At 38.6% G+C, this 21,073-nt stretch overlaps 1 protein-coding gene across 10 annotated transcripts in view; it reads right to left on the reverse strand.

Moving 5' to 3' along the window:
* LOC138759590 (alpha-1,6-mannosylglycoprotein 6-beta-N-acetylglucosaminyltransferase B) overlaps positions 1-21,073 on the reverse strand; it is a 619,678-nt gene that overhangs the window by 292,800 nt on the left and 305,805 nt on the right. For all 10 annotated transcript variants that reach the window (XM_069930278.1, XM_069930274.1, XM_069930271.1 and 7 more), the window contains one exon: positions 14,212-14,285. In XM_069930278.1, coding sequence (XP_069786379.1) covers positions 14,212-14,285 — 74 coding nt within the window. The remainder of the gene's footprint in view (positions 1-14,211; positions 14,286-21,073) is intronic.

Raw genomic sequence — 21,073 nt, forward strand, 5'->3', positions numbered from 1 at the left:
GATTGATGCGGAGTCATAAGCCCTTTTTCCACTGGCATCCCAGTTAATTGGCCATGCAGTGTCCCGGGATAGGAAACCCTTTGTGCCATTTCCACTGGACCATCTTGAACCAGGACACTGACTGCTTTTCCACTGAACACAACTCATCCCCGGGGATCGGAGAGTCTACCTTCGAATGGAATAGAATGGATGGAAGTTGTCCTTTTCCCACTGGTTTTATCAGCTGGATTCAGCTGATGTCAGGGATTTGAATAGGAGTAAGTCATCAATCCCCGGTGTGATTTGACGTAATTTGGCTGTTGTTTTCCTTTTCCACTGGACCCTTAACTCGTTAATTCCCCGTTAATTCCTAGGACCAGGTGCCAGTGGAAAAGTGGCTATAGTAACAATTCGAGCACAGGTTTTGCAATTAATTATTTGTGAAGCTTATTAGAGAAGAAATCCATGGGTATGATCAGTGCACAGATACTGTGGACATGCCAGTTAATTGTATTTAATTTATAGATAAGAAAGAATAAATGGAATGTTTTGTTTGTTATGCTTTTACATAATTTGATCTATGTAGCTAGTAGTTAGTGACGTGGGTTAATTATTTTTTTCAAAGGGAGAACTGTCATTTATATTATGTTGTATACAAACCCTTAAGAAGTGTACTTAGAACTATAGAACATGAGAGAACAGAAACAGGTCCCTTCGGCCCTTCTAGTATGTGCTGAACCATTTTTTTTAATGCCTGCACCCACTCCATAGCCCTCCATACCTCTACTACTTACTCTAAGAATTTTGGTACAGTGACGTACAAGCAAATATTCTTAGCTGAACATTGGTTTAGCAGAGTATGACACTAACAACATTTACAAATTTGTTGACAATACCACAGTAGTGGACTGTATAAAAAAAGTGGCAATGAGTGAGCATATCGGAGGGCAATTTGGCTGAATGACACACGAACAACAACCTCTCACTCAACTTTATCAAAACCAAGGAGCTGATTATAGACTTTAGGAAGGGAAAACCAGAAGTGCATGATCTCATGATTCGTAGGAGTCACTATCTCAGAGGGCATTTCCTGGACTCAACATACTAATTTCATCGTGAAGAAAGCATGTCAGTGCCTCTACTTCCTTAGGTGTTTCCAGAGGTTCAGAATGACATCGGAAACCTTGGCAAACGTTTAAAAATGTATAGTGCTGACCGGCTGCAACATGGCCTGGTATTGGGCGGGGGGGGATGGGGGGGGGGGCGCACCAATACATCCAAGTGAAAAGCTCTGCAAAAGGTAGTGGACACAGCCCAGGATATCACAGACAAAACTCTCCCCACCATTGAGAACAACTACAGAAACATTGCTGTCGGGAGATCAGCAGTAATCATGAAGAATCTGCACCACACATAACACGCTCTGTTCTCGCTGCTGCCAACAGGAAAGAGGTCTAAATGCCACAAGGCTCACACCACCAGGTTCAGGAAAGGTTGCTACTTCTCCACCATCAGACTCCTCAACAAATTCAGAAATATGGGTGATGGTATTTAATTGAGGCTCTGACATTCCCTTTCTCCTTAAGGTCTCAGTATACTATATAAAAAATAATAATAGTTACCCCTGTTGAGGGTCTCTTGCCCCTCTTGCTTCTTTTTCTTTCTTTGTAGGGGATAGAAGGGGGGAGGGAGGTAGTATATTGGGAGGTTTTCTTTTTATATGCCACATGCATTTGTATTGATTTAAATTATTTTTCATTATTGGTTTTGGATGGTCCTAAATTTATAAATAAAATTTATTAAAAAACCCAATAAATTCAGACTTATTTAAAGACTCAATGTGCACCTTATTTATTACTGATTTTTTTTTGACAGCTTGTTTACATTTCCCTTTTTTGTATATGTATCCTTTTCTTGAGTATAGTTTAAAGTTGCTGATAAGAAGAAATTTTGTCTTGTGTGCAGGAAAAAAATCTCAGGGTTGTATCTGTCATCATGTAAGTAATCTGACAATAAAGATGAACTTTAAAATTTGAAGTGAATATTGACTGTCTTCAACAATGTGTGACCAGTTCATTATATTTCATTTGCCATATTTAAGAACAATGCAAAGGAGACTTTGCAACATTATTTCTGGCCCAGGTGACCTTCCATCAGGTAAACCTGAGACAGGTGCAGCAGGCATCTTTTCCAACCTACAAGCTTAGAAATCTGAGGAAGTGTCTTTTCCCCACTTTGACTTTCTCAGGAGTCCACCAGCCTAGTCCAAGTATCCCAGGAGACGACATTTAACTTCATCCTGCACTCAGCTGTCCAGTTATATTTGCTAAAGGCCAACAGATTCACTCAGATCTGTAAGTCTTTATATGGAAATATATCCTGGGACTTCTGTGAAGGGAAAGCATTAGTGTCCTTCAAGAAGATTTCAGATGAAAGACGAGTGACTACTCTTAACCTTCCTCGATAGTCTTTAAGAATCAAAGATGATTGATGAAAAATTGATTAAAACCTGTAATGAATTCTGTGATAAGGCAGACTAATTTTGGAAGCAGTGGATCCAAATGCAGCGTGACTTCTCATTACTCTATGTTCTTCTCTGACCCTCTGCATCAGTTCACCGACTGTCTTAGCAACATTCCACATAATATTTTATCTTTTAAATAATGTACAGCTATACTTGATCTAGTATTGGTAATGAACCTGGTCAGCTGGCCGACCTTTCGGTGGAGGGGGCAGTTCGGTGATAGTGACTCCAACTCCCTGAGCATTAGCATAGCCATGGACAAGGAAAAAGCAGGCAAAATGGGGAAGTGTTTAATTGGGGAAGGGCAAGTTATGATGAGAAGAGGCACGAATTAGGGAGGGGAAATTGGGAGTAGGTGTTCTCAGGACAAAGCACAGAAATAATGTGGAGGATATTTAGGGGCCACATGCTCGGGGTTTTGGATAGGTTTGTCCCACTGAGACAAGGAAAAGATGGCTGACAAAGGGAACCGTGGCAAAACAGGTGAGGCAGTTAGTGAAGAGGAAGAAGGAAGCATATGAAGTTTGGAGTAGTTGTGGATAGTGTTGAAGGTTGTTATAGGTTAAAAGGATATAGACAGGATGCAGAGTTGGGTGAAAAAGTAGCAGATGGAGTTCAATCTGGATAAGAGTGAGGTTATACATTTCAGAAGGTCATCCCTAAAGGCCGAGTACAGGGTTAATGGTCAGATACATAACAGTGTTGGAAGAACAAAGAGTCTCTGAGGTCTAAATCCATATACCTCTCAAGGTTGCCACACAGGTTGATAGGGTAGTTAAAAAGACTGAGAGGATGTTGGGCTTTATAGAAAGGATGTGGAAGCTATGGAGAGGGTGCAGAGGTTCCAGTATTTTTCCTAGATTGGTAAATAAGTCTCATGAGGCAAGGTTAATAGAGATAAAACTTTTCTCTTTGGGACAAAGAAGGATGAGAGGTGACTTAATAGAGTCTACAAGAATATGCGAGGCTTAGATAAGGTGTCCAGCCAGCGTCCTTTTCCCAGGTGAAAGCAGGGAACACCAGAGGACATCTGTACAAAGTGAAGAGAGGAAAGTTTAGAGGAGACATCAGGGATATCTCCACATTGCCAGGTGCAGTGGAGAAGACTGAAGCATTAGGGGAATTTACGAGACTCTTAGGCATATCGATGAAAGGAAATACAGGGTTATAAGGTAGGAAGGATTTATTGGCACAACATCGAAGGCTAAAGGTCATGTACTGTGCTGTAGTGTTCTATGTTCTTTGTAAACTTTTTAATAGAATTTAGGGCTGCACAATTAGCGTAACAGTTAGCTGAAAGCTACGAGAACGCTAGTGACCTGGGTTCGAATCTAGTGTTGTTCATAAGGAATTTGTATATTTTCCCTGGGTGTTCTCCCTGGGTGTTCCGGTTTCCTCCCACCCTCCAAAGACAAATGAGGTTTTAGGTTAATTCATATATTTGGGTGGCATGAGCTTCTGGGCCAGAAAGGCCCTATTACTGTGCTGTATCTCTAAATTTTAAATATAATTTAAAATTTAAATTGAATTCATCTCCTAATCAGTGCATGCAATTAAGAGAACATATAATTTTTACAATCTAGAATGTGTAATTAAAAATGCTTCCAATTTCTGCAGCATTAACTTGACTTCCACTCCTTTAAATTATAAAATCACATTTATTCTTTAATTCCTTGCACGGTCAAATCTTCTGTAATTTCCTTTTTATTTAAGTATTTATTTTATACACGTTTTCCATCATCCTCATTCAACTGCACAACTAACTTTTAAGGTTACATCACTTTCTATTATTTTATTTTAAATTCCTGACATAAAATATCAGAAAAGAGTTGCCAGTGCTAATCTTTATCAGTCCTTGATGAATGTACATTATCTTCTTCCACTTAACATCAATAGGTTTAATAATACGTGAACGTTCGTGTAACCAATAGATTAATGAGAAGAGAACTGGCAATGCATCAGAATCCTATCCTATATTACAATTTCTGTGTATGTCCTCGCACACACAGACCCATCAGAGGTGATGTCACACTGGAAAACAGGTAGGAACAGACAGCCCTTGAAGTCTGAGATCGACGGATGAATGGAGGGATATAATTCTTGCACAATTCTGGTTTAATTTGGGGATCAAATATGTCACAAACACAAGCCACAATGATGTGGATGTTTTATGTCCTCTACAAAGAGTCAAGAATCCATGATGTGCCAATGGCATCAGGTCAAACAGAAGCAAGAGCACCTCTTTGCAATCTAACTTCCTTCCTCAAGTGATAGGGAGGCCCTAGAAGATGGCAGATAAAAATGCATGAGTGTTAAAGAAAAGGCTAACCATGTTCAGTCAAAAATGCCAAAACGATGATCAATTTTGGATTTGTGAGAATTCACCATATATAAGCTGGTCTCCAACCAATTCAGTTCAGTCCATATGATCAGTATCTTACTTAATATCTTATGGAACACAACATCCTAACAGTAATACAGAAGACTGGCATTCTTGATTCAGCTGCAGTTAGACAGTTCTAGTATGGGCACACCAACTTTCCAATGTGGAAAGTTGCCCAGGTTCACAATAGTCAGAGCATACCCAATCCAATAAATACCCACCAATTGATCTACTTTCAATCATTTAGAAAGTGATGGAAGCTGTCTTAGACAGTCCAATCAAGCAGCAAATATTGACCTATACTGTCTCACTAATTCTCAGTTTGGATTTCACCAGATCTGCTTCACCAGATACCATTCAAACAGGAACCAAAGTGCTCAATTCTAGAAGTGAACCGAGAATCACCATTCAAGCAAGTGTGAAATCAAAGATTCCATTCAAATCTTGCTGATAGCCAACCCAAGAAAGCTGGTTGGAGTTGTTGGAGGTCAATCCCAGTTCATCAGCACAGGAGATCCTCAGGCCAATATCTTGGACGTAAGGTCACATTAATTGCATTCCTTCCATCTTAACATTCATTAAATTAATTCCGATATTTCTTCCATGCTGGTGCAGACCTGGGAGAGCAGAGAGCGGAGAAACAGCACTGCTCCGCAGGGTCCTATTGCCCAGGGGTGATGCAGATGGTTTTGTACAGGCATTAAGTAGCATGTTAGAGGTGGTGACAGGGTTTCTAATTAACATCCTGCAGCCTCATTGGTTTATGCACAAAATGGCGGATGAGCAGCAGATCAGTGCAGGGCACTAGAAACAGGAGGACTCCTTCCCTCCCTCAACCCCACTGGGAAGGAGAAGCCGGGGAGATGACCCTACAGGAAGCTGTCCATGCCAATGAGGGGCTACGTGGTTAAGGACCCACATAGGCTGTGGCGGTTAGCAATCTGTGGTCGAAGGACCCACGCAGGGTGTGGACTGATGGAACCAGGCATCAGAACTGGGGCCTGAGGGGATGCTGAGGGCAAGAATGTCTCCCAAAGGATCTCGGGTGCTGAAAATTCTTGTATTGGATCTGGACCTTAGGTTGTCAATGGATTGATGAAGGGTCTGTGAGGCTACAGAGGCTGTGAGAGCGCTGAAGGGGAATCCATAGATACTCAGTGTCTCTGAAAGAACTTTATTTTGCTTCTCTTTTTCTCTTTGTTGGGGGCACTGGGCAATGCTGATGACAACTGTTTATTTGCCTTAGGGCAGGCAAAATGAAATTTTGTCCATATTAAATTTTTTGTATTATTACATGAAAATAAAAGGAATAGAACCATGGAATGCTATAGCACAGAAAAGTTGATCTTGATGAAGGTAGTGGCCTAGATGTACAATGTTCAGTTTCATTCAGAACTTAGGAAATGAGGCAGGAAATGCCTGCAAACAGCATTCAAGCATTGAGAATGACATGCTTGGGCATGAGATGATAACTGGCAAAACATATGCCACAAAAGTATCTGGAAACGATCATTTCTGACAAGCAAATCTAGGCACTTCCTTTTACATTCAATAATATTACTATCACCATGTGCCCCACAAATAGGTTGGGAATTATTATCAACTAGCCACATGGACCACAAGTGAAGGTCAGAGGTCGAGTATTCTGTCTTTCTGATATCCCCCCAAAAATGATCCATCATCTATGAAGCACTAGACAGGAGCATGATGTATTTTCTCCACATGCTTCATGAGAATAGCTTCAACATTTAAGAATATTTGCATCACTCACAACAAATCTTTGTTTGGTAGCACCACATTCAACACCCTAAACATTCTCTGGCACATTGGCTGCAATGTGGACTGGCTAGAAATTGTACAACTGAGAAAGTGATAATGAGCCCCCTTCTGGGACAATGGTGACTTTCCCAGGTTACTCCAATAACACTCCTCAAATCTGCACCATCCACTATCAAAAACGTGAAGGCAGCAGCAATGGGAAAACTGGCCCTTCAGTCTCACTGGGTTATAAATGCAAGAACTCCCAATCTAACAGCATCATACGAATACCTTCATCAACGGTTGGTGGCTCATCATCATTTTCGCAAGGGAAATCAAGGATGGATAATAACTTGCCAAATCCAGAATCAACAGATTAAAAAACAGGGCAACTTTGTCAATGGCTATCATGAATGATATCAGAAAGATGCGATTATTAACTTTTGGGATTTCTAGTCTTTGTTTTTTAAAATTCTGTAATAATTTGTACATTTCTTATCCTTCAGTTTTGAATCAAGCTGGGCTTCTCTATACATTCAGGATCTCATTAAGACTCCTGCAGTTCAGCTTAGCTGTTGTCAATTTACAAGTGTGGAAACAACAATTTTCAGAAGTCTCAACTGGGCTGTTGCTATTATTAATTTACTGCAGTAGTGTCAACTTTAATTGTTGGATAATGCAGCACCAAATGAGTGAAATGATTCAGTATTGCTATCTGCATTGTAAGGGTTTATGCAATAGCATACTGGTCGTGCTAGATAATTATAAGACTGCGAAAACTTACATCAGATTTAATAACTGCATGGGCTGTAGGTGTATAGATGGATTGTAATTGTCCATGCCCTAGATGCAGGAAATACCAGAAATAAATGTACTAACTGAATAGATTGCCTGCTGCAGAATAATCGTGAGTCCTGGATAAAGAAAAGGTTGTGATACCAATTGCATATCCTGGTTAGATTTTTTAATATGTTGCTATTGTGTATTCTAAAGTAAAGAAGCAAGAACAATAGGTTTAAGTTCTTCCGAAGTTTTCAGGACTTGTGCATAGTGAAATAAATGGAACCAATTGTTAGTCTGCATGTATCGGGTCCCAGTAGTGATAGTAGGAAAATAATGGGTTGAAATAAATATAGAATTGCAAAAAGTTAAAGCTAAAGGGCAAATTGCTTACAATCTTGTCATCAGTTATGTGGTAAGATGGCATAAATTCTTAAAAATCACACACAAATGTAAACATTTGCAACCGGATACAGTGATACGAATAAACAGAACCAAGCTTCTTAAAAATAAATAGAATAAAAGTGCATGTTTTAAATAAAAACATCATTCTATTTAATTACAAGGATGGTAAAGAATAATAGTTTTCTAGCTAACCTAGTCACCAAGTAGAATAAGACATTTTGATTATAAATGCATATTTATTCTACTTTAAGGCAGCTCAGTTCCATTTTCTCATATCAGCACACAAGCTTGTAAAATAGATACATTTACTTTGGTGATTTGTCAAATTACATTATTAATTCATTAAAATACATTTACAACAATAGGATTTGTAGTGATACATTATTTCCCTCCAATTCATCTTTTGCATCTCTGTCACATTTGAAACATCCTGACCCGCCCTTCTCTCAATTACTTATTCCAAGTGTTGATCCATGCTTATACTCATCTGACCTACCCTATAAGTCTCCTTTCATTAAGAGAAATGGAGCTGAGCCTCCCATGTTCCCTGACATGCCTCCATCTGCCTGATTTATCTTCCAAATTTGAGTCAGTTCTGCCTCTCTTTCTCTTAGGCTTCCCATTCCTGAGTTCATACCCTCCTAGTAACATGAACAAACCTCTCTGCAAGGATGTACGTCCTCTTCCAATCTTAGTGTAAACCATCCTTATTACACAGGTCCCACCTGCTCTGGTCATAATTCCAAAGATCCCAGGACCCAAAGCTCTCCCTCATGCACCACTCTTTAGCCATACATGCATCTATCCTATCCTCTTACTTCTCCCTTCACCAACATGTGGCAACGTGGCATAGAGAATCAGCCTGAGATTGGGACTCTAGAGCTCCTTCTTTCTGCCTTAGTCTTTGAACTCATTTTGCAATTCTTTTTCAACCTATGACATTATTACCAAAATGTACAACAGCCCTCAGCTGCTCTCCCTTCCAAACCTTCCCTTCACGCATGAGTGGTGTTTCATAAAATAAAATACAGAAATTTCTCTACATTTAAATACATCAATAGTCCTATATTTTCATTTAACATCTGGCTTTCATTTTTCAACCAACCTATAATGGCAATCAGACCTTCACTGCAAAGAAAAATGCAAGGACTTATTGTACCTCTCATCACAAAAGCTACAATCAAAAATGATTCAACTATGTATTGAGTGTTGATAAAAGAAGGAATGGATAATTGTCCTTCTGGGGCTTTACTTCCCATCATATTGGTGCATCATGATACATGGTATTAGAATTATGAGAGATACATTCCTAACTTGTTACACACAAGTTATTGTGGGTTTATTAGACTAGCTGTCAAAACAGTCATAGACAACTTCGATGGTCTGACAAGATTTATTTGAAAATATCTTTTGTTTTAAAATTTACAAGTTTCACTATCAGGAAGAAGAAAAAAATTCAACAAACTCGAATAAATTATAAAGATCTCCCTTGGATAGAATGGTGTTACTGTGGTGCAATTTTACTTTAGGTTCTTAAGAGATGTCTCAATTGAAGACTAGGATTTTCAACCAAAAAAGAGGAAATAATGAAAATAAAATGAACAAATTGGCTGTGGTTGATTAATTTTCACAACCAATTTTTTTTTAACTTAATCTCTTGCTTGTGCTCCAATCTATATATATGTATTGTAAATAGGCCCAATCTACTCAAGTGAAAATCTTTTGGATGTCACTGAATGAAAACACTGAACCATAGAATGCTACAGCACAGAAAACAGGCCATTCTGCCCCTCTAGCCTGTGCTGACCGTCATCTCCCACTGACCTGCTCCCATTCTATAACCCTCCAGGTCTCTCACATGCATCGACCTATCAAATTTACTCTTAAAACACACGATCAAGCCCTCATTCAGACAGCTTATTCCACACTCCCACCACTCTCTGAGTGAAGAACTTCCCCCTAATGTTCCCCCTAAACCTTACCCCCTTGATCTTAAAACTATGACCTCTTGTATTTATCTCCTCCAATCCAAGTGGAAAAACCTATTCGCATCTATTCTGTCTTTACCTCCTATAATCCTTTAAAACTATATCAAATCTCCTCTCAATTTTCTTCACTCCAAGGAATAAAGTCCTAATCTGTTAAATCTTTCCCTGTAATTCAACTCCCGAAGACCCGGCAACATCCTAGTAAATCTTCTCTGCACTCTTTCAATCTTATTGATATCCTTCCTCAGATTAGACAACCAGAACTGCACACAATATTCCAAATTTGACCTCACCAGCATCTGAAACAACTTCAACATAAGAAACCAACTCCTACACTCAATACTTTGATTTATAAAGGCTAAGATATAAAAATCTTTCTTTACAAGCCTTTCCACATGCAACGTCACTTTCAGGGAACAATGTACCTGTATTCCCAGATCTCTCTGCTCCTCCGCACTCTTCAGTGCCTTATCATTTGATGTATAATTTCCTACCTTGGTTTGCCCTTCCAAAATGCATCACGTCATTTATCTGCATTAAACTCCATCTGCCATTTTTTGGCCCATTCTCCCAGCAGGTCCAGATCCCTCTGAAAGCTTTGAAAATCTTCCTCACTGCCCACAACTCCTCCAATCTTTGTGTCATTAGCAAACTTGCTGATCCAATTCACCACATTATCATCCAGATCATTGATATATACAACAAACAACAATTGTCCCAACAGATTCTTGAGGCACTAGTCAAAGGCCTCCAATCTGAGAGGCAACTGTCCACTACCACCCTCTGTTTTCTCCCACAGAGCCAATTTTGAATCCAGTTTACAACCTTTCCTTGAATACCTACTGTCATAACCTTCTGAACTAACATCCCATGTGGGTCCTTGCCAAAGGTTTTACTAAAGTCCATGAAGACAACATTCACAGCCTTTCCTTAATCTACCTTTTTTGGCAACCTCCTCAAAAAACTTTACAAGGTTTGTTAAACATGACCTTCGATGCACAAAGCTGACTAATCCTTAATCAGCCCATGGCTGTTCAAATACTTGTATATCTGATCTGTTAGAACACCCTCCAATAATTTACCCACTACTGGTGTCAGACTCACTGGCCTATAATTACCTGGTTTATTTTTGGAGCACTTTTTAAACAATGGGACAACATGAGATACCTTCCAATTCTGACACTTCACCCATGGCTAAGGACATTTTGAATGAATCAGCCAGGGCCCCACCACGGGAATATCATATCTGGTCCAGGTGATTTGTCTACCTTTATTCACTGTAAGGCAGCAAGCGCCTCTCCCTCCTTAATCTCCATCTGTTCCATGACTCTTCTGTTGTTTTTTATCCCCCTTCCTTATCCACTAAGCCAGTTTCCTGATAAATAACGATGCAAACAAACTGTTTAAGGTCTCCCCCATTGCGTGGGGCTCCACACATAGCTGACCACTCTGATCCTCTAGGGGACAAATTTTGTCCCTTACTATCCTTTTGATATACTTGTAGAAACCCTTCGGGTTTACCTTCACATTATCTGCCAAAGCAACCTCGTCTTCTTTTTGCCTTCCTGATTTCCTTCTTGAGTATTTTCTTACTTTTTCTGTACTCTTCAAGTACCTCATTAGCTCTTGTTGCCTATACTTGCTATACACTTCCCTCTTCTTATTAACTAGATCTCCAATATCTCTTGAAAACCAGGGTTCCCTATGCCTTTGAACTTTGCCTTTAATCCTGACAGGAACATGCAAACTCTGCACTCTCAAGATTTTGCCCTTGAAGGCTATCCACTTACTGAACACACCCTTGCCATAAAACAACATATCCAAATCCACTCTTCCTAGATCCTTTCTCATTTCCACAAAACCTGCCTTCCTCCAATTCAGAATCTTAATACAAGAACCAGATTTATCCTTTCCATAATTAACTTGATGTGTTTGAATTGAATATTGGTTTACTAGTTCATTTTGAGGAAGAGGTCAACTCAGAAACACCATCATCAAATCTGTGCAAAGATTGCTATGTGGACCATGGTTTGACTAGTTTTACCATTAATTACTTTCAACACCATCTGTGCACCATGGATGGAGCAACTGCATGTCATTTGGATCAAACTAAAAGCTCTTCATATTTTCCAAAATAGATTAAAACCTTGTTACTTTAATGTTGCATTAGAAATTGAGTGCTGGTTCTGGCTGGTAGTTTCATTCCACACCTTTCCCTGTGCTCTTGGTTGAACTTCCTAAAATTCATCACTTCGCATTTATCAGAGTTTAATTCCATCTGCAGTTCCCTTGATCATTTTCCTCATTAGTTTATATCCTGTTAAACTTTAGACAATCTTCGTCACTGCCAACTATACCGTCAACTTTGATATCATATGCAAACTCTAATCACATATTCCCATCCAAATTATAATTGGAAAATAATAGTGAACCTATTAAAAATCCTTGTGCCACAAGCCACTAATCTGAATGATAGCCCTCTATCTCCAAGCCAACCTTGAATCTAATTTGCTAACTCTCCCTGGATACCATGTATTCTAACCTTCTGGACCAGCCTACTATGTGGGATCTAGTCAGATGCCTTGCTAAAGGCATGTGGACAACGTCTACCACCCTGCTCTCATCAATCCTCTTCAACAACTCAATCAAATTCATCAAAACATAATTTCACACATTAGGCTATCCCTAATCAATCTTTGTCTTTCCAAATGCAAATAAATCCCATCTCTCACTTCCAATAATTTTTCCAACATTGACGCAAGCCTCACTATCTTGTAGTTCCTGACTTTTTCCTGATGCACTTCTTGAATAAAGACACAACATGAGCTATCCACCAACATTCTAGTACCTCACCTGTGGCCAACAAAAATACAAAAATCTTTGCCAGGACCCCAGCAATTTTATCTTGCCCCACCATGACATCCTAAGATACACCTGGTCAAATTACATTCATTTACAGTTATGTCCTTTCAAGACTTCCACTATGTTTTCCTTGGTATTGTTGATATGCTCAAGGCTATCATTCTTCCTTCTCCTGAACTCACGAGCTACCAAGTCCTTCTCCATGGTAAATGCAGCCAAGTTTTCATTTAAAACCTCAACCATTTCCTGTGGTTCCACAGATAAATGATCATAACTGATCCTCAAGGGGAATTTTCTCTCTTGCTACAATTTTGCTCTATATATATCATTTAGGATCATTCTTTACAGAATCATTTAGGATTCTCCTTTACCTTGTCTGCCAGGGTATCCATACCCCTCCCCCCTACAACTTTTGCCCTCCTATTTTTCATCTTTTGTACCTTTAATCCCTTATAATCTTCATGGGATTTGATTAATCCCAGCTGTCTCTACCTAACACATGCTTTTACCTGACCATACCCTTAAAAATCCTCATCAAGCAGGATTCCATAATCTTTTGATATCCTCTTATTCACTAGACACTCACTGACATGCAAATAGCCTCTCAAATTTTCCATGATCCTGTATGAAGGCTTTGAAAGTAGCCTTCTTTAAATTTAGGACTTTGAGAATAGACTTTTTCCCCATAATTATCTTGAAACTAGTAGAATTGTCATCACTGGTCCCAAATTGCTACCCTTCTGATACAATTGCTCAGACTCATTATATATGGGAGATCAGGAGTAGCTCCATTGTGAGAAGGACTCTTCAGAAAATGTTCCTCAACACAATTTACAAATGCTGTCCCATCTAAACACTCAGGACCAGTTAATATTATGGAAGTTAAATGATCTATTATTATAAATGTGTTATTCCAACATCAATTTGTGATTTCCCTACTATTTGCTCTTCTAATTCCTGCTGACTATTTGAGACCTAGAGTATAATCTCATAGAAGTTTCTTATTTCTGAGTTCTACCTGTGATCTCGCTGGATATTCCCTATGTAGTCTGGTATGTTCTCTGTAAGTACTACTATGAGGTTCTCCCAAATTAATAATGCAACTTCCCCTCCTCTCATACTTCCACCTCTGTAATGCCAAAAGCAGCCTGTCCTGTCAATTATGTTTCTGTAATGGTTGTAATATCACAATCCCATATGCTGATCAATGTTCTGAGCTTATCTGTCTTACATATGAGGCTTCTTGCATTGATCTTCCACATTGTCTGTCCTGCCCTGCCGTCTAGACTATGTTGTTAAAACCTCGACACTTGCTTTAGATCTCTCATCTGTTGGACTAAAAAAAACATACTTGTAAAACAGCAGTATTTATTCCTGGCTGAAATAATAAAACTCTGAGTCATATTATGATGGTTCACTGTGAATTTACCAGCAAAATTCATCAACATTGGGAATTTTGCATTATTACAGAGCCAATCATTACAAGCAGTTTTTGCAATAATATTAAAGAAAATAGTGTTTTGATTACTCACCTCAATCTTTCCAAGGCAGTCAGGAAAACGTGGATCTTTAGGAATCTCACAATGGCTACTATCTTTCCCCTTCGCTGTTTGATATCAAAATTTTAAAGAAAATACATGAAAGCAGATTAGAATTTTCAGGTTTTACATTATTTTGCAAATACAACTGTTAATTAAAAATTTAACATTGCAGTTGTTAATTATTGATTGTTAAATGTGTTTGTTTTTAGATGTTTTTCTGTGCATTCCTCTCCATTTGAACCCTTTCTATATCATCTCTTCACCTGGTATATCAGATATAACTCATAGGTTCCCAATTCAGAAATCCGTACTCTTCATTATTCCATGGACTGTTACCACAAAATGTGGCACTATCCATTATTTCGTGTTCGCTGATCATTTTCTTTATTCTTTACAAACACAATAAAACCAAGTGCCAAATCTTCACATTGAATTTCAGCTAAATTAAAATCACCATTATCTATTTCCAGTCATACGCTCTGGAATGGCTTGAGCTGATAAGTCTTCACTTGATGGTACTTTTAATCTGACTGAAGATGTTCCTTTCATACTTTGGATTGATCCACATTAGGCAGTTGAGTATATCAAGAAATCTATGAAATTATTACATATTCTATAATTCTAAAATAGCATAATTTATCTCAAAAAGTGAAATATTTAAGTTAAAAGGTTGCAAAGAGATGACAGGAAAAGAAGTACAATTTAAGGCTTAATTTATAAATTAGCCAATAATTTTTCCATTTCTGACAAAGAATAATTAACTAGAAATATTAACACTTTGCTTTTCAAGCCCCAATTGTCATGCTGAACACTTTTTAGTTTCTCTTTTTTAATCTCACATTTCTAATCTTCACCAATTTTGCTTTTGTTTTCATTAAAAATCTAATGACCTTCAGATAATGAATTTATTTTAAAATAGTGTTATTTGCATTTATGACTGTTAACGAAAGCATATGGTTACTGACTAAAAATGAGAGGCAATCAACAGTTTTTAGTGGGATCCCTGCAGAAGCTGATGACGCTGTGATTTCTGCTTCTGAAGCCAAAACATCTTTCAAGAGGGTAAACCCTTGCAAGGTGTCAGGTTCTGATGGCGTATCTGGCAGGGTATTAAAAATCAGTGACAACCAACTAGCTGGAGTGTTCATAAACATTTTGAATCTCTCATTGCTGCAGCCGGAATTTCCTACCTGCTTCAAAAGGACATCGATTAGACCAGTGCCCAAGAAGGATAGAGTGCACTGCCTCAATGACTATCACCCAGTGCCACTCACATTCCATTATGATGAAATGTTTTGAGAGATTGATCTTGGTCAGAATGAACTCGCACCTAAGAAAAGATCTGGACCCACTGCAAATTGTCTACTATCACAATGGTTCCACAGAAAATATAATATCACTGGCTCTCCTCTCAGCTCTGGATACCTTGAGCTAGACTACAGCAACACATATATCAGGCTAATCTTCATCGACTGCAGCTCAGACTTCAAGACCATCATACTTTCAGTGCTGGTCAACAAGCTTCAAAACCTGGGTGTCTGCACCCCCCTCAGCAAATGTATCCTTGACTTCCTTATAAGAAAACAACAGAAACAATGTCTCCTCCTCAAAGGCAATCAACATGTGCTCCACAAGGATATGTGCTGTGCCCACTGTTCTACTTGCTTTACACCCCTGGCCAGGCACAATTTAAGTGCCACCCTTAAATTTGCCAATGACACCACAGTGTCGGCAGCATCAAAGACACCAATGAGGAAGGAAATAAAACTAGTTTAGTGGCGCCACAAGAACAACCTTGTACTCAACGTTAGCAAAACCAAGGAGCTTATTGTGGACTTCAGGAAGGGGAAATCAAGAGAATATAAACCAGTCTTCATTGTTTAAGAACTTCAAGATCCTGGATCAACATTACTGAAGATCTGTCCTCGGGCCTCCATTTCAATGCAATCACGAAGAAGGCTCGCCAGTGGCTATACTTCATAAGGAGTTTGAGGATAACATAAGAAAATTGTTGCAGTAATAATTTCAATATAATAATTTATCATGGAATTTTGCCCACTGACCAATTCTAAACCATTGATGTTTTCTTCTCTGGAATATTGTATTTTACCTCTCTTGTCAGAGTTAATTTTCCTTCATCAACAGTTTTAAAACAATGAGTTATTGACCAAGGCTCTTGCAAATTTATACAGGTGCTCTGTAGAGAGCATTCTGACTGGTTGTATCATTAGGGTTATGGAGGTGTCAATGCCCAAGACAACAAAAAACTACAGAATTGTGAACTTGACCAGTCCCATCACAGGCACCAGTCTTCACTCCATCGAGGACATCTATAAGAGGCAGTATCTTAAGAAAGTGGCTTCAAGGACCCTCACCATCTAGGCTAGGCCCTCTTTACTTTATTACCATCATGGAGGAGGTATAGGAGCCTGAAGATGAACATCCAGTGGTACAAAGACAGCTTCTTTCCCTCTGCCATCAGATTTCTGTTTTTTTAGTAGATTAGTTTGGATTTTTTTAATATACAATATTATAATTTTTTAAATCTCTGTTTTCTTTGTTAGGAGAATTATTTCTAATATCCCACATTTTCACTCTTTGGAATTTATATGATACTTATACTATGTAGACTTGGACATACCACTTTAATTGCATTATTTCTAATCTTTTGCTATGCATATTATGAAATGTTAATAAAAAGATTGAAAAAGGAAGTGCAATTGCTATTGCTTCTTTCTGACAAATGTGGAAATATTGTGTGACCAGGATAGGTCACTTCTTAAGTGGACTCCAAGGAACTTGGTCTTCTCTACTTTCTGCACTCCCGAGTTATTTTTTTTAATTTTTATTTTTTAAATTTTTTTATTTTTCACACCATAAATCACATTAGCCATGATATACACTTTTTCATTTTCACACATATACAGTGACTTTTTCCGAGTTATTAATGTGTGGTGGAGGGTGGTCATCTCTGGTCTTCCTGAAGTCCAAAAACATCTGCTTTGTCTTGTCCACATTTTGACTCAGGTTGTTATTCTTGCACCATTTCACAAGATTTTACACCTCTTCCCTATAGTGCAACTTGTCGTGGTTACAGTGAGCCCAACTACTATCATGTCAACTGCAAACTTGATGACTCTGTTGGAGCTGGATCTGGTATTGTATTTGTGGGTCAGTAGGTTGAACAGGAGTGGGCTGAGCACACAGCTCTGAGGGGCACCAGTGCTCACCACTTCCACTTCTGCTCCTTTCCCCAGAGTAAGATCAATATCACAACACTAACATGCAGAATGTGGTCATTTAGTTAAGGTACTGGAGATCTGTTGCCTTGGTAAAAAATGAGCAACTTCTGGAAAGACAGATAAGCCTTTTTTGCAGTGATCTCCCCATTAAATGTTCAACTTTTGCACAAGTATACTTTCAGATATTCATCTCAAATCAGCACAGCTGCAATTTAAACTGAAATCACAACATCATGGTTGGAAAGAATATCATTTGAGAAAAATAATTGTTTCATTTTTGTTGTTGGTTTTTCTCTATGATCATCTGCATTTCATGAGAAAACACAATGCAGCTGTTAAATCACTTCAGAATTACAAATTCTTAACATTGTGCCATAGTTCATCTTTTGATTTTTGAAGGCTATTAAAATAAAAAGTATGTCATGGCTTAAACAAAATGATAAAGCAAAAAATGGAATTCCCAATAGCAATGTACTGGATAACATAAGAAAATTGTTGCAGTAATAATTTCAATATAATAATTTATCATGGAATTTTGCCCACTGACCAATTCTAAACCATTGATGTTTTCTTCTCTGGAATATTGTATTTTACCTCTCTTGTCAGAGTTAATTTTCCTTCATCAACAGTTTTAAAACAATGAGTTATTGACCAAAAATTAGAGTACAGAACAATGCAAGCAAACCTGCCAATGGTAACATATAGTTATTGGCGTGCCCAACATGTATTGCACGTTCAACATGTACCTTCCATTGTTACCAATAAAATAAATTAGAAGAAATTTGCTAATATTTCAGTTTCCACTGCTTTGCTCCACATGATTGGAGTGAACTTGAAAAGAGAATTGAAAGCAACAGATACATTCAACTGTGACCAACAGTTTAAAGATGGAATGAATTTGACTTCTCTTTTGTCACACATGGTAAATGACCAGAATTCTGAATGCCTCCATCCAATTTTCTTCCTGTGGAATTCTCTTCAAAATAAACTTGCTTTAATTTGCCCCAATCATCTTTTTTTTGTGGCTTGAATCAATTTTTGTTTGATCAAGTTCTTGCAAAGCACCTGAGATATTTCACTGCTTTGAAGGTATGTTTTATAAATTAAAGCTTGTCTCGTTGATTGTTAATCCTTGTTGAAAAGTCTTAAGTGAAACCTATGGAGGAAAAACAGGTTTAAATGTGTTAAGATTAGAATGTGTGCTATGTCTAAAACAAACAAATCAGGTGTCCAATGATCTTCAATTGATGCAAAAATAAATTAAAATATTAGTTGTGTTGTTGACCAGAAGTTTGTCAAATGGAGATGAAGAACAGGGAAGGGAAGGAAGATCTTTACTTCTCTTAAAAAGGAAATATATTTCAAATGTGGGCAACAGTGACACAAGACAGTGGCAAGCACAAAAACAGTTATCATACATTCTTTCCATTTGGGGAAAACCAAGGATCCCTGCAATTGGAATTGCTCAATTATAGAAGTCGCCCCGGCTCACTCTATACATGGCTAAATCAAATGCCAACTGACTTTGGAGTAAGTCTATCAGGTTTTTCCCTATTCTAAACCCAAATTAAGCTTTATCTCGATGTTGTTCTCACTCAAGAGGTAAGGCCAGATCTACCAATTGAATGTAATCCTCAAATTCATTCATGCATTATTTAAAAAATATTGCAATCTAAGCTTTTCCTGAGCAGCCAATGGCTTTATCTTTGAACAGGGAGTACTTACTTTTATAGCCATCTTTTTCAAGTAGTATTAAATGGCACTAAACTCTAATACGATTCAAACCTTTTTTTAATGGTTTGAAGCAGGCACACTTAACAGTTATTGAATAAGCAATCATTTACAAAATTTCCATTAGCAAAATGTTGAGATGTCCTAATAATTAATGAAATAATTTCATAACTTACCTCCAAGAATATTTAATTTTATTAATGAACCAGAAAGAAGATATTTGTCTGGATATAATTTCTCAGAACTTTTAAAGTTTCTCTTTTAATTTCCTTTTTTCTCTCTCTGCTGGAACCCATTCTACTGCAGTGTTTTAATTTCTCAGATGTTCAGGTGCACTTTCCCATTTCAGACTTTCTCATCTTCATGCTCTTTCATGCCCCTCTCTCTGCACTGTCTTTCTTACCCAGCTCAGCATCTTTGCTGCTTTCTTGATATTTCTTCTCACCTGTGTCTGCAGCACCCACTTATTCCCATGGTGTCAAATATGTCACACTGTTTTAAAGCATGATCTTCCTTCTGGTTGATATTTGAATGGTCCAGTCAACTGTGAGCAGCTGCGCCTTCCCTAAACCATGGTGATCGGCAAACAGATCTATTGAATGGGCCAGAAGTGGAATGCGGAACACATGTTGTGTTCCCCCAGGACTTTTCTCTCACTTGAGATCAGCATTTCGTTCTTTACTTGAAAATTCTGTCTTCAGGTCATCTTTAGTTTTCCCATCGCCTGGTCCAAATTTGTTAAAGTGGCAGCCATCCTAATGCAATAGTTCCCCTTCTCCAGTGCTGCTATTGTTATCCATGGATCAAAACATTCATCTCACAAGCATCGAGTCTTTCATTCAACTCCCTGATCTGCATGACCCTCCACAATCTTGCAATGATGCGCTGATGTAACCTGAAAAGACAGCAATGTCTTCCATAAAAATTGGCTGCAGTGACATTTTTTAACCTCAGAGGTCTAAAAAATTATATTTTTATTTATCGGCAGAACAACCACTTTAATGAAGCCGATCGACTCTGTAAACATACTACAGTTAAATTCCTGTTACCCGGAATTCAAACAACTTGAAAAAAAAAGGAAATAAATAAATAAAATAAAATAAATAAAAGTGTTTTCCCAAGCAAAACTCAGATCTTTGGTGAAGATGGGAGCAAACATTCAGCCAGCAGAGCAGCCTCGACATGCCTCGCCCACAGCAGATGTTTGAATAAAGTTGAGTTTGAAAGAAATGGCAGTACTCAGGCTGATGCTGCCCACTGCTGGGTTGACTCTCCCAGGGTGCCCTAGTAAGATTCTTTATCTTTATTAGTATTAAGTATATTGGTAAGGCTTCATCTGTAAATTTGGGGGAGTGTAATTGAGGCTGAAGAAGTCTTGGAACATCATAGAGATTACACATTCCAGTTTATTATTGGTCATTTAAATACATCAAAATCCCCGGTATCCGACCTCTAGGGAGATTTTCTGGTTGCCTGAGACACACTTTTATCTTTCTTTGGCTTGGCTTCGCGGATGAAGATTTATGGAGGGGGTAAAAGTCCACGTCAGCTGCAGGCTCGTTTGTGGCTGACAAGTCCGATGCGGGACAGGCAGACACGGTTGCAGCGGCTGCAGGGGAAAATTGGTTGGTTGGGGTTGGGTGTTGGGTTTTTCCTCCTTTGCCTTTTGTCAGTGAGGTGGGCTCTGCGGTCTTCTTCAAAGGAGGTTGCTGCCCGCCAAACTGTGAGGTGCCAAGATGCACGGTTTGAGGCGATATCAGCCCACTGGCGGTGGTCAATGTGGCAGGCACCAAGAGATTTCTTTAGGCAGTCCTTGTACCTTTTCTTTGGTGCACCTCTGTCATGGCGGCCAGTGGAGAGCTCGCCATATAACACGATCT

This window comes from Narcine bancroftii, chromosome 3 (genome assembly GCF_036971445.1).
Source record: "Narcine bancroftii isolate sNarBan1 chromosome 3, sNarBan1.hap1, whole genome shotgun sequence".
NCBI classification, from domain to species: domain Eukaryota; kingdom Metazoa; phylum Chordata; class Chondrichthyes; order Torpediniformes; family Narcinidae; genus Narcine; species Narcine bancroftii.